This window comes from Haliotis cracherodii, unplaced genomic scaffold (assembly GCF_022045235.1).
Source record: "Haliotis cracherodii isolate W230 unplaced genomic scaffold, xgHalCrac1.p SCAF_12, whole genome shotgun sequence".
NCBI classification, from domain to species: Eukaryota; Metazoa; Mollusca; class Gastropoda; order Lepetellida; family Haliotidae; genus Haliotis; species Haliotis cracherodii.
This window is the reverse complement of record NW_027266267.1, coordinates 35,537,460-35,551,566: the sequence shown is the minus strand read 5'-3', so window position 1 is coordinate 35,551,566 and position 14,107 is coordinate 35,537,460. Positions and strand designations below refer to the sequence as shown.

The following is a 14,107-nucleotide window of genomic DNA, read 5'->3' as shown; positions in this document are numbered from 1 at the left end:
GAAAAATCCTGAGGCTTGCCGAGGATTTTTGCCACTTTTATCAACGAGTGTTGATATATTTGATATCAAAAGACAAGAGGGTGCGATTTTAACATTTAACATCTCTATTCCAACTTTTTTCAATTTGTAGACAGTAATTAGCAGTGTCTTCAGTGTAAAAAGTACTGCTAACAGCTTCAGTAGCAGAGCCATTAGTGATGTCATTTGATTGTGACGTCATGGTAACCAGTGATGTCGCAATGGTCTGCAAAGCATTGTGATGTCATTTCATTGCAGCGATATCTACAGTGTAGATATCGCTTGATCTACTCCAAGTGATATCTCCTGTGGGAGCCAGTTTTGGGTGATAAATCTCTTTAACTACCCTGGGGCGGTGGGGTAGCCTTGAGGTTAAAGTATCGGCTCTTCATGTCAAAGGCCCGGGTTCGATTTCCGACATCGGTACAGTTGTGAAGCCCATTTTCCGGTGTCCCACGCCGTGATACTGCTGGAATATTGCTAAAAGCGGCGTAAAACCACACTCACTCACTCACTCACTCACTCTTTTATTATCCCCCAAAGATAAAAAATATCACAAAATGTGCTGAAAATTTGAAAATATCTATAAAAACCTAGATTTTAGGACATAGTCGTCTGACACATCTTTACCACTCAAACTTTAAACCACATAAAAACCTGTGGTTCTGTCCCTCACTGAATTTTCATGTTATGATAACCAAACAATATTTTCAATGTGGCCAACGCATCAACCACAGTTTGACATAGGAGAAGATATACAATTAGGCTTAACAAAGCCATGTGAAGGTTTACTTGCACTAGTGGAGAAAATATCCTGTATAGTTTTCTTCGCTTTTTTTGTGCAATCTGCATCAGGCCTTTCTTGATTTGATTGTGAGGAGTCAATGAGGTGTGTCTTCATTACCAGCCTCTATTGCCTGATGTGGGGCTCTTTGTAAGTGATTATCCCAGGTCGTTAGCAGTGTATCTTTCACGTGGCATCCTGTGGTGCTGCTTCAACAAGCAGTTCATTTATGTGATGAGTCAGGTCAGGTGTGTCTTGTGGGGTCATTGCAAAACTTCTGCTAGTATCTTCCTCTTGACCAACACTGACACTCAACCAATGTCATGACCCTAGCCAAGAAAAACAACAACCTGCAATGACAGCCCATGAGAACCCTAAATGATAAAGACTTACATGCTTCATGATCCTCAGGTTCTTAATGGCAACCAAAAGGCACCAATATGTTGACCGACAAGCAAGGCCATGACCAACCAACAATTCCCCCACCCACCAACAAGGCAACCACCCACCTACAATTCCCCCACCCACCAACAAGGCAACCACCCACCTGCAATTCCCCCACCCACCAACAAGGCAATTATCGACCTTCAAAGCCACTGCCACTAACTATACCACCATCCACCAACAAGGCAACCACCCACCAACAAGGCAACCACCCACCAACAGGGCAATCACCCACCTACAATTCCCCCACCCACCAACAAGGCAACCACCCACCAACAAGGCAACCACCCACCTACAATTCCCCCACCCACCAACAAGGCAATCACCCACCAACAATTCCCCCACCCACCAACAAGGCAACCACCCACCAACAAGGTTACCACCCACCTACAATTCCCCCACCCACCAACAAGGCAACCACCCACCAACAAGGCAACTATCGACCTTCAAAGCCACTGCCACTAACTATACCACCATCCACCAACAATACCACTACCCTCTAAAAAGGCAACTATCCACCAACAAGGCCACCGCTACTAAAGATTCCGGGGGTACGGGTGGCCCAGTCGTCTAAGGCGCCGCGATTCGCTGTGCAGTTACGTCCCTTGGGCACGCCAGAAACCTATGATTGTGGGTTCGAATCCCGGTTCACCCCGATTATGTTTCTAGGTTTGTCAGCACCATACCCGTGCTCGTGGGTTTCACCGAAATGGTAAACGTCTAAAACCTGCATCACTTCGGGCTTTCCTCCCACATTAAGCTGACACGCCGCGAAATAACTGGAATACTGTTAAAAGCAGCGTTAAACCCAACTCACTCACTCACTCCAACAATTCCACTACCCTCTAAAAAGGCAACTATCCACCAACAAGGCCACCGCCCACTAACAATGACACCCTCAACCTTCTGGCATCCACATTATTCCTCCAAGGAAATTAAAAATAGTTATTGTCATTCCGTGAGGAGTAGGAAGTTCCCCCTGGATTAGATACTGTATATTAGCGCTAAATACTTTCTGCATGATTTCTTTGAAGGAGTAAATAAGTGGTTATCCCCATGTGCCTGCTGTGTTGACTGAAGAGCTGTGCTAAATGAGTCGTGTGCCTCATTTCCTGACTAATTATGGCACTCAGGCCATTTAGGGTGAATGTCAGTTATCAATACAGTTATATCAGATTGTAATTGTTTCATGTTGAAATGCTAGAGAAAAAAAGTCTGTGGGTGTAAAGATATAAAGATATTTAGTGGAGAAGGATAAGACAGACACACGAACAGTTGTGGTTGTCTAGATCAGACACACATACACAGATGGCAGCCCAGATCAGACATACATACACAGGTGGCAGCCCAGATCAGACACACATGTACACAGGTGGCAGCCCAGATCAGACACACATACACAGATGGCAGCCCAAATCAGACACACATACACAGGTGGCAGCCCAGATCAGACACACATTCATTGGTGGCAGCCCAGATCAGACACACATGTACACAGGTGGCAGCCCAGATCAGACACACATACACAGATGGCAGCCCAGATCAGACACACATACACAGGTGGCAGCCCAGATCAGACACACATTCATTGGTGGCAGCCCAGATCAGACACACATACACAGATGGCAGCCCAGATCAGACACACATACACAGGTGGCAGCCCAGATCAGACACACATTCATTGGTGGCAGCCCAGATCAGACACACATTCATTGGTGGCAGCCCAGATCAGACACACATGTACACAGGTGGCAGCCCAGATCAGACACACATGTACACAGGTGGCAGCCCAGATCAGACACACATGTACACAGGTGGCAGCCCAGATCAGACACACATACACAGGTGGCAGCCCAGTTCAGACACACATACACAGGTGGCAGCCCAGATCAGACACACATACACAGATGGCAGCCCAGATCAGACACACATTCATTGGTGGCAGCCCAGATTAGACACACATTTACTTGAGGCAGCCCAGTTCAGACACACATACTCTCATGGGAGCACAGTTCCGACACACATGCACTTGTTTGAGCCCAGATCAGACACACATTCACTAGTGGCATCCCATTTCAGGTACACTTACTCTCTTGGGAACCCTGTCTGATTTCAGACACACATACGTTTGTGGTAGCCCATATCAGAACAGTAGAGTCAGCCCAGATCAGTCACACTTATATTTGAGGGACCCTAGAGAAGACACACGTACGTTTGTGGTAGCCCATATCAGAACAGTAGAGTCAGCCCAGATCAGTCACACTTATATTTGAGGGACCCAAGAGAAGACACACGTACATTGTATCACCTACTTTGATATGTCCTGTTTTCCTGATGTCTTTATTGGAAAATCTATCCCAGGCACAGTATATTTTCTCGAAAACTGTTACATATCTTGTCACATGATGATGCAACAACAAAGATTAATAGGACAAAGTCGGAGTTGGATTGAGCCTAAAGTTTTCCAAATAGAAGCTCGTGTGTCTATTCTTTCAGATAAACCAAACACTTTTATTGTTGGAACAACCACAATGTAGACAATAAATTGATTTCTCACAATATCTTGTGACTAACTCGTTACTGATATTCAGTCTGACCTTTGTATCTTCAACTAGGGACTGATTACTTCTGGAAGGATTCCTGTTAATGTGCCAGCGTTTAGCAGTGACAAATACTGCGAGAAATGGCACAAGTACCTTTGTAGTCAGGCGATGGTATTTAGGAAGTTGTTTCCTCAGAAGCAGCACCCTAGTCCATAGGGCAAACCAGCTTCAGTAACAATATACTGTCCTCATCAGACTGCTGATCCATCTATTGGCAAATTAGTATTTCACCACCAGACAAATCATGCACATTAATATGCCGTCAAGGCTCCGATGTAGGATTGTATTACAGTTTGCTTAGAACTCTGAGTTGCTGCATCGTGTGTGACTTGTTGTGTCCAAGTAAGCAAAGATTATCATGATCTGTCGATCTTCTGTCCATCGTCCATCTAAGAACTTCTTCCTCATCCCACTGTTAAGTTCTTCCTCGTCTGAATTGACTGAAGGATTCAAGTTGAAACTTGATTAACATGTCTGGCATATACTTGTCCATCATCCATCCATCATCTGTCCATCGTCCATCTATGAACTTCTTCCTCATCCCACTGTTAAGTTCTTTCTTATCTGAATTGACTGAAGGATTAAGTCTGAAACTTGTCTAACATGTCTGGCATATACTTGTCCATCATCCATCAGACCTCTGTTCATCATCCATCTGTTACCTTCTTCTTCCTCTTCCAAGCCGACTGACTGAATGAATCTGAAATCTTAGGAACATGTGTGGCATATTATTGTTGATCATCCATCCATTGTCTGTTCAGCGTTCTTCCATTAACATGGGCGGTCAGGTAGCCTAGTGGTTAAAGCGTTCTCTCATCACGCTCAAGGTCCGGGTTGGATTCCCGACATGTGTCAAGCCCATTTCTGGTGGCCCCTGCCATAATATTTGCTGGAATATTGCTAAAGGCGGGGTAAAACCACACTTACTATCTCACTCACTCACTCACTCACTCACTCACTCACTCACTCACTCACTCACTCACTCACTCACTCACCTACCCTCTCTCATTCACTCTGCCACTCACTCAACCAACTTAACCACTCACTCAACCACTCACTTAACCACTCACTTAACCACTCACTTAACCACTCACTCAACCACTCACTCACCCACTCACTCCGCCACTCACTCAACCACTCACTCACCCACCCTGCCACTCAACCATTCACTCAACCAATCACTCAACCACTAACTCAACCACTCACTCACCCACCCTGCAACTCAACCATTCACTCAACCACTCACTCAACCACTCACTCACCCACTCACTCAACCACTCACTCAACCACTCACTCACCCACTCACTCACCCACCCTGTCACTCAACCATTCACTCAACCAATCACTCAACCACTAACTCAACCACTCACTCACCCACCCTGCAACTCAACCATTCACTCAACCACTCACTCACCCACTCACTCAACCACTCACTCAACCACTCACTCACCCACCCTGCAACTCAACCATTCACTCAACCAATCACTCAACCACTAACTCAACCACTCACTCACCCACTCACTCAACCACTCACTCAACCACTCACTCACCCACCCTGCAACTCAACCATTCACTCAACCACTCACTCAACCATTCACTCAACCATTCACTCACCCACTCACTCAACCACTCACTCAACCACTCACTCACCCACCCTGCAACGCAACCACTCACTCAACCACTCACTCAACCACTCACTCAACCACTCACTCAACCGCTCACTCACTCACTCACTCAACCACCCTGCCACTCAACCATTCACTCAACCACTCACTCAACCACCCACTCACCCACTCACTCAACCACTCACTCACCCATCCTGCCACTCAACCATTCACTCAACCAATCACTCAACCACTCACTCACCCACTCCCTCATCCACCCTGCCACTCAACCATTCACTCAACCACTCACTCGCCCACTCACTCACCCACCCTGCAACTCACCCACTCACTCAACCACTCACTCAATCACCGTGCCACTCAACCACTCACTCACCCACTCACTCACCCACTCACTCAACCACTCACTCACCCACTCACTCAACCACTCACTCAACCACTCACTCAATCACCGTGCCACTCAACCACTCACTCACCCACTCACTCACCCACTCACTCAACCACTCACTCACCCACTCACTCAACCACTCACTCACCCATTCACTCAACCACTCACTCACCAACCCTGCCACTCAACCATTCACTCAACCACTCACTCACCCACCCTGCCACTCAACCATCCACTCACTCACCTAATACACTGCACACTGACTGATAGAAGCTTTGCACAAACAAACAAGATGTATGAATTCAAATTTCATTCACATTCTTATTGCCTTTTATCATGTTGAAGATGAAGAGACCAGACATTGCTGGCCAGAGCATGATAACTATCGAGCAAAGACATTTTCTTAGCTTTGACCAATTGTCCTGGTCCTGTTCAGACATGCTGTTTTGCAATTGGATACAGAGAATATTACCTCACATTCTACCTTATTTTGAAAATCATGATCATAATTCAAATCTGAGCACACAACTTTACATCCCTTATCTATAATTAAAATGAACATTGATATTAGTGTTTTTCTGCAAATCCTGCCTCAATTATCTCTCAGAGCAAAGAAAAACTATTGACGTTAATGATAATCTATTCTGCTTTAAGAGTATCTTGGACAGGCTTGCTATCTTATCACTGAGCTTCTACTACCAGTATTCTGGGGTAATGATGGACGTGTGTTTAATCATGATGGAGATATGTCTTGTCGGTACCATTATTCCAGACACTGCAAATAATGACATTCTGATTCCTACTGATGAAAGTATTTACGGAGTTCTTCGTGCATGTTTTCAGTGGATGATTAGCATAGGTTATAGAGTTTTGTTAATTGGAGTGAAGCTTTTGTAATATTTTTTAACATATTTAGAAGCTTTTGTTTTAGAAACTTTGTTGTGATTGTAAAAGGTATCATAGTGTCAGAAGTTTTTGTTTTAAATGAAGTCACTGATTATTAACCAAACATGGGCATGATGTCGTGCATGTGAACACAGTGTTCTCGTGTGAATACACTTTTTGATTCACTGGAAATCGTCATTGTGAACATAAGTTATGGGTCTTTGTCCATTGTCCATCTGTCAGCACTAAAACTTAAAATCTCCCCTTCTACTGAACATATCAATATAATTTTCATATATACTACTCAAATGAAATTAAGGATCACCCGATTCTTTCATATTGGTAATGTTAATCTGTCATGGCATGAGAGATTAACTATTGTAATATTAAAGAATCAGGTGATCCTTAACTTCTTTTGTGTAGTATATATTCAATAAAGTAAATTATGTTTACTGAAAAATTCAAAATGTCAGTTGCAGCAGCTCTTTTTCATGTTGAAAACATCAGCCTTGGCGCCAACCTCTTCTCTGCAGAAACCTTTGGACGTAATTTCAGAATTTCAGAGGATGGTCATTAGAATATATTTTATTTGCTGTATTCGATGTAATAAGTGCCCATGAACAATCCCAATACGCGCACCTTCCGATTGATCAGTGTACACAAAACGTTTTTATTGGAGTATGATATGCACTCGTGTGTTATGCGCACCCCTAATTATGGAATATTAAATTCTGGAAAATACAATACGCACTGACTTTCTCTTTAGTATCATTTCAGGCGGTCATATAAATGACTGTCATGATCCGTCATCAGAAATAGAATATTAAAAAATCTGTATTGAATTACACAAGTTAAAACTATTTAAATCTATTTTCTTATGTAATTCAAAATTTCATTCAATATGTCAGCAGCATACCCGTGCTCGTGGTTAACGTCTGAGACCTGCATCACTTCGGGCTTTCCTCCCAACATTAAGTTGACAAACCATGATATGACTGGAATACTGTTCAAAGCTGTGTTAAACCAGGACTCCCTCTCTAACTCCATTGCCAGATCCTTTCAATATGCATTGCCTCATGACATCAAATCTCCGCAGAATCAGACTATCTGCAAGAAGAAAATAAACTTGACATTCAACAACTCATTTCCTAACTGATCTCTACTGATTTTTATTATTATTATTATTATTATTATTATTATCATTATTATTATTATTAAACCACCTAGAACCTCACTTGCAGATTGGCTTGTATACTCCCCAGGTAGCTGAAAAAATAAAATCGTGCACACATTCATCCACTGACTGGGGTAAAATAATGTAGTGCTTCAAGTATGCCCCTCCGTGGTGTTGAAATATAGGGCAATATAATGGCCTAATTATTGTTATGATTTTTATGTATCAATAAATGTTCTGAAAAATCCTCTGAAAAAATACCAATGAAAAGTTGTAAAATGTAATGCAAAACTTTGGTTGTATAGTTTTTAAGAAACAGCTGGCATAATAGTTTACCTTCCCCACTTAATATTATTAATATAGGTGAGCTCCAGTGTTTTGTTTGGTTGTTTGTTTGTTATTTAATGCCATACTCAGCAATATTTGAGCTATTTGACGGCGGTCTGTAAATAATCAAAACTGGACCAGACAATTCAGTAATTGATATCATGAGCATCAATCCACACAATTGTGATACGATGACATGCATCAACCAAGTCAGCCATCCTGATAATCCTATCCACTAAGTCACCTCTCACAATCATGGTCGCCTCTTACGACAAGCATAGTCGCCTTTTACGGCAAGCATGGGTTGCTGAAGACCTATTCTACCCAGGATCTTCATGGGTCCTGTAGACTGTGAGCGAGCGAGTGAGTATGGTTTTACGCCTCCTTTTGCAATATTCCTGTAATGTCATGGCAGGAGACACCAGAAATGGGTTCACACGTTGTACCTGTGTGGGGATTTGAACCTGGGCCTTAAGCGTTACGAGCCAATGCTTTAACCACTATTACCCCACTGCCCCGGTAGACTGTGAAGCACACTAGAGTATACAATGACAAATTGAAATTGAAAGGGCAGTCTTACATTTGATCCCAGGGACCAGGGATTATAACAAAGCTGTTAAACACACAGCACATTTTGACGACTAATAGCTGTAACTGTTGAGACCCGTGAAGATTGCTTGCCGTAAAAGGTGACTCTGCTTGTTGTAAAAGGCGACTTACGGTATCGGGTGGTCAGGCTCGCTGACTTGGTTGATGCATGTCATCGATCACAATTGCGTGGATCGATGCTCATGATATTAATCCGTGGATTGTCTGGTCCAGACGCGATTATTTACAGACCACCGTCATATAGCTGGACTGTTGCTGAGTGCGGCGTTAAACAACAAACCAACAACCAACCAAGCAGTAACTGTTGAAGATATTCAGGCTTGAAGACAGATGTGGCACTTCAGTCATATTATTGATGACTGTCTTAGCTGTGAGATTTGTGAGATGGAATGCTTTTTGATAAATTAAGGTCACATGACATACCTAACATGAAATGTAATCGTGTAGGTCATTTTTCAGTTGACAGATTTCAGGATTTGGCTAATAATGCTTTTGTCTTTGAGAATGGTAATGCTACTGTCGTTATTATCATATACATATACTACTCAAAAGAAGTTAAAGAACACCCGATCCTTTCATATTACTATAGTTAATCTGTCTTGGCATGTGAGATTAACGATAGAATTGGGTGTTCTTTAACTTCTTTTGAGTAGTATATATCGAACGCCTCCATGGTCTAGTGGAGCATCTACCCAAAGAGCAGAAGGTCAGTGCTTTGATCCCCGGCCGCGTCATACCAAAAGAGTTAAAAGATGGTACTTTTTGTTACCGTGCCTGGCGTTGTGCATTAAGGGGCTAAAACAAAAACTGGTCGGCTAGGAGAGTACTGTGTCTGAGTGGATTATTCCTGTTAAAAAACGGCATCAGCCTGGAATAGTACAAGCAGCCACACACACACTTCCGATTCGCTTGTAACAGCAAATGGATTGTTCAAATGTTACAACAAGCCAACACCTCATCACCTAGGCTACTGCACCTTCCCAAAGTGAGTGAATCCCATGTGTGATCCAACCCATGTCAGGCAAACACTTTAACCCCAGGACTACCTCACCTCCCCACAGTGAGTGAATCCCATGTGTGATCCAACCCATGTCAGGCAAACACTTTAACCCCAGGACTACCCCACCTCCCCACAGTGAGTGAATCCCATGTGTGATCCAACCCATGTCAGGCAAACACTTTAACCACAGGACTACCCCACCTCCCCACCTCCCCACCTCCCCACAGTGAGTGAATCCCATGTGTGATCCAACCCATGTCAGGCAAACACTTTAACCCCAGGACTACCCCACCTCCCCACAGTGAGTGAATCCCATGTGTGATCCAACCCACGTCAGGCAAACACTTTAACCCCAGGACTACCCCACCTCCCCACAGTGAATGAATCCCATGTGTGATCCAACCCATGTCAGACAAACACTTTAACCAAGGCCCACCCCACCTCCCCACAGTGAGTGAATCCCATGTGTGATCCAACCCATGTCAGGCAAACACTTTAACCACAGGACTACCCCACCTCCCCACCTCCCCACAGTGAGTGAATCCCATGTGTGATCCAACCCATGTCAGACAAACACTTTAACCACAGGACTACCCCACCTCCCCACCTCCCCACCTCCCCACAGTGAGTGAATCCCATGTGTGATCCAACCCATGTCAGACAAACACTTTAACCAAGGCCCACCCCACCTCCTCACCGTGAATGAATCCCATTTGTAATCCAACCCGATCCCTACATAAGTCTAGTGATTAACATTGTCATTTCTCTTGCAGATTACAATCCCCTGATGGGAGCAGGCAGCTCAGGAACGTTCCGCCCAGCGAGAAGAGGGGGTGCCGGTGGTGGTGGATGAGGTTAATAAGTGTGAACCTTGAAGCCATGTGACTTTGGTCACTTGACTCGGTTCACACATAATTGGCAACATGTGGTCCACAACAGAAAGTTCATGTGTATTAGTTACGTTCATTTTGAGGTTCTGTCATTTTGTTTACTGTAACATGTCAGGTTATCTTTGTTTATAGTTTTCTTCCTCAAACGTGGGCACGGGTGGCCCAGGTGTCTAAGGTGCCGTAATTCGCTCTGCAGAGTTGTGTCCCTTGGGTGTGCCAGAAACCTATCATCCTAGGTTCGGATCCCGGTTCCCCCAATCATGTTTCTAGGATTGTCAACACCATCGCTGTGTTCGTGGATTTCACTAAAGTGGTAAACAGCTCAGACCTGCATCACTGTGGGATACCTCTCACATCTAGCTGATATTACTGGAATACTGTTCAAAGCGGCGTTAAACCCAACTCACTCACTCATTCTAACTCAAACACAACTTCGCCCTTACCAAACATATCTAAGTTCTACCCCACACCCATCAGAGCCCTACCAAACAGCCTACTATAGTCTGGAAGGTAATTTAAGGTACCGACGTTTACTACAATATCTGAAAAACTATCGGACCTACGCCAGTGAAAGTTGGTATGAGATTATTAAACAGTCATACATAACTGGATTTTACATTTAAAGACAATCGGTGCATGAATAAAAAATCTGTCTATTCAGCTGTCACTATATTTCATCAACAACCAGACCTGTTCGTCACAGTTGGAGCGAGCATTCATTGTAGCAGACATCTGCATAATGCTACCCCTGCATCATAGGGCCATATGATACAGTTGAACCAATAAACTCAACTCGAAAGGGTGCAGGGGAATCACGCACGTTGAGACGCCCAACGCTAACACCGTATTCGTGAGTGCGTGATTCCCGTTCACCCTTTAGAGTTGAGTTGATTGGTATCAAATATTGTAGTAAACGTCGGTACCTTAAATTACCTTCCAGACTATAAAATGGTAGATCTTCCAAAATCAACACTAAGACAGGCCAGGTGATACTGTCCCCTCCCAAACTGGAGGTCTGCCCCCACTCAAAGTCAGTCTACATGTATTCCCACAGCATTCCAATCCCCCATCTGACCCATACCTTTCCTTGCCAAAGCTTGCCCGCCACCCTGTCTGAGTTGCAAAGCTCTTTACGTTCATTATCGTAGCCACAAGGGCTGGAAGAAATGAGGCGTTATGATACATCTAAATTTAGTGTGAAATACACTGGCTCAACTCAAAATCAGTGGCTGACATTCTTTGGAGAAAAAGATCTGGACTTTTTGAGTACATGCGAGTGTGATGTACCTTCTGGCACAATGTCATCACCACGTTCAGACTCTTACGCTCTGGTAATTAGAAACTCAAGTAATTAATTTGCGCAATTAATTCAGGATGTGAAGCAAGCAGATTCCGATCAGATTCACACACCTGAGGAATTTCGGGGAAAAAAGCTCTTATTCTTAATTGCGTGCCGGGAACTTGAGCCATATGTATTTCATGTTTAGACATTCTTGGAAACAGTAAGGCATCGTCTGGGTACTGGGGAAATACGTAGTTCGTGGGCTTGCATTTTTGTAGTAGCATCTTTTGGGGGCTGGATGCGAGAAGGTGGGTAACTTTTCTAATGAAGACAGGAGTTTTTCCAGAACTTTGGGATGTAGATGGAGACTCTGACGTCTGAAAGAGGCTGAGTCCAAGTGTATTGGTATTGTGGAAGTTTTTTCAGTCATGTTGGTAATTTTTGACAAGACTGACTCTAGATTCTTGATCTCGTGGCCCCATTCACAAACTGATTGCTGTGTTTTGATTGTTGCAATTTATATTCTTGATGTAGCCTAACAGTCAGACCTGTCTTTTAGACCTAGCACAACTTAACACAATCTTTTGAAATTCAACACAACAAACAAATATCTTGAAACCGAACAATACAAGTTGTCCCCTACCTTCTGCCCATTCCAAGCAGTTCATTTCAATGCAGCATTTTTTAATATATACGACTCCAGTTTTGTTAGGGATCATCACAGTGAGTGAGTGAGTATGGTTTTAAGCCGCTTTTAGCAATATTCCAGCAATATCACTACGGGGGACACCAGAATTGGGCTTCACACATGGTACCCATGTTGGGAATCAAACCTGGGTCTTCGGCATGACGAGCGAACGCTTTAACCACTAGGCTACCCGACCGCCCCAGGGATCATCAGAAATGTCATTTAATTTAAATATACACTTGACATATTATGTGTGTATTTCCACAAAATTACCTAATAATTGATCTTTAGCAATTGCAAAATGTGTTCACCCTTTTCCAAAAAGCTGTATCCGTGCTTGACATCCTTACATTTCTGTTGGATTTTATTGAATTAATGACAAGGTAATATTGAATTTAGCCTTTATTATTTCTGTTGTGGACTGTATTGTGTTTTGTGTTAGACAGCTAAGAGCCCTGGCCATCATGACATAAGAAACCCAAATAGTGAGGTGCTGAGTTTAATGTCTTGTTGAGACATCTGACAACGATATATTACACATTTTAGTTATTATTATGATGACCAAAAATGACTCCAACATTTAAGTTATTATATGAGTTTGTGGGTTATTTTTATTTATTTATTTATTTATTTGATATTTTTTTAATTTTTTTTTTATTATTATCATTTTAGTTATTATTATGATGACCAAAAATGACTCCAATATTTAAGTTATTATATAAGTTTGTGGATCATATTATTATTATTTTATTTATTTATTTATTTATTTATTTATTTATTTATTTATTTATTTATTTATTTATTTATTTATTTATTTATTTATTTAAACATTTTTTTTATTATTATTATTTTTTTATTATTCAAAGGACAATGCAATGTCTGTTCTCTTCTCAAAGACAGGGTCCATCTTTAGGACAGGGTTTAACAGTATTTGGTTTTCTTGTGTGGATTGTACAGGTTCCATTACAGTGGCCAGGGCCTTGTGATGACGCTGACCCTGACAAAGCATGTGATTGCTCCGGTGTTGGCTGATGGAAGGCTGTCATGTAGATGTACATATTGTGTATGTAGCATGTGCAATGATGTGCACATGGAAGTTGTGTCAATAAACAATGTGGGAGGAACATCTCGTCTTGGTCATCTTGGTGTGTGTGTGTGTGTGTGTCTGTGTCTGTGTCTGTGTGTTTGTGTGCTTGTATATACGTATGTGTGAGTGTTTGTATATACGTTTGTGTGTTTGTGTGGCTGTGTGCTTGTGTATACATGTGTGTGTGATTGTGTATATGTGTGTGCTTGTGTATACACGTGTGTGTATGTGTGTGCTTGTGTATACATGTGTTGTTGTTTAACCATAGTAGCCTGTCGGCATGGCACATGCATCAGTTGATACAAT

The 14,107-nt window shown here is 42.8% G+C and overlaps 1 protein-coding gene across 1 annotated transcript in view; it reads left to right on the top strand.

Moving 5' to 3' along the window:
- Positions 1–13,838, top strand: part of LOC139458384 (selenoprotein S-like) — an 82,689-nt gene extending 68,851 nt beyond the window's left edge. The window contains exon 6 of the mRNA XM_071239795.1: positions 10,628–13,838. Within this exon, the coding sequence (XP_071095896.1) occupies positions 10,628–10,707 (80 nt within the window). The 3' untranslated portion in view covers positions 10,708–13,838. The remainder of the gene's footprint in view (positions 1–10,627) is intronic.
- Positions 13,839–14,107: the final 269 nt, after the last annotated feature.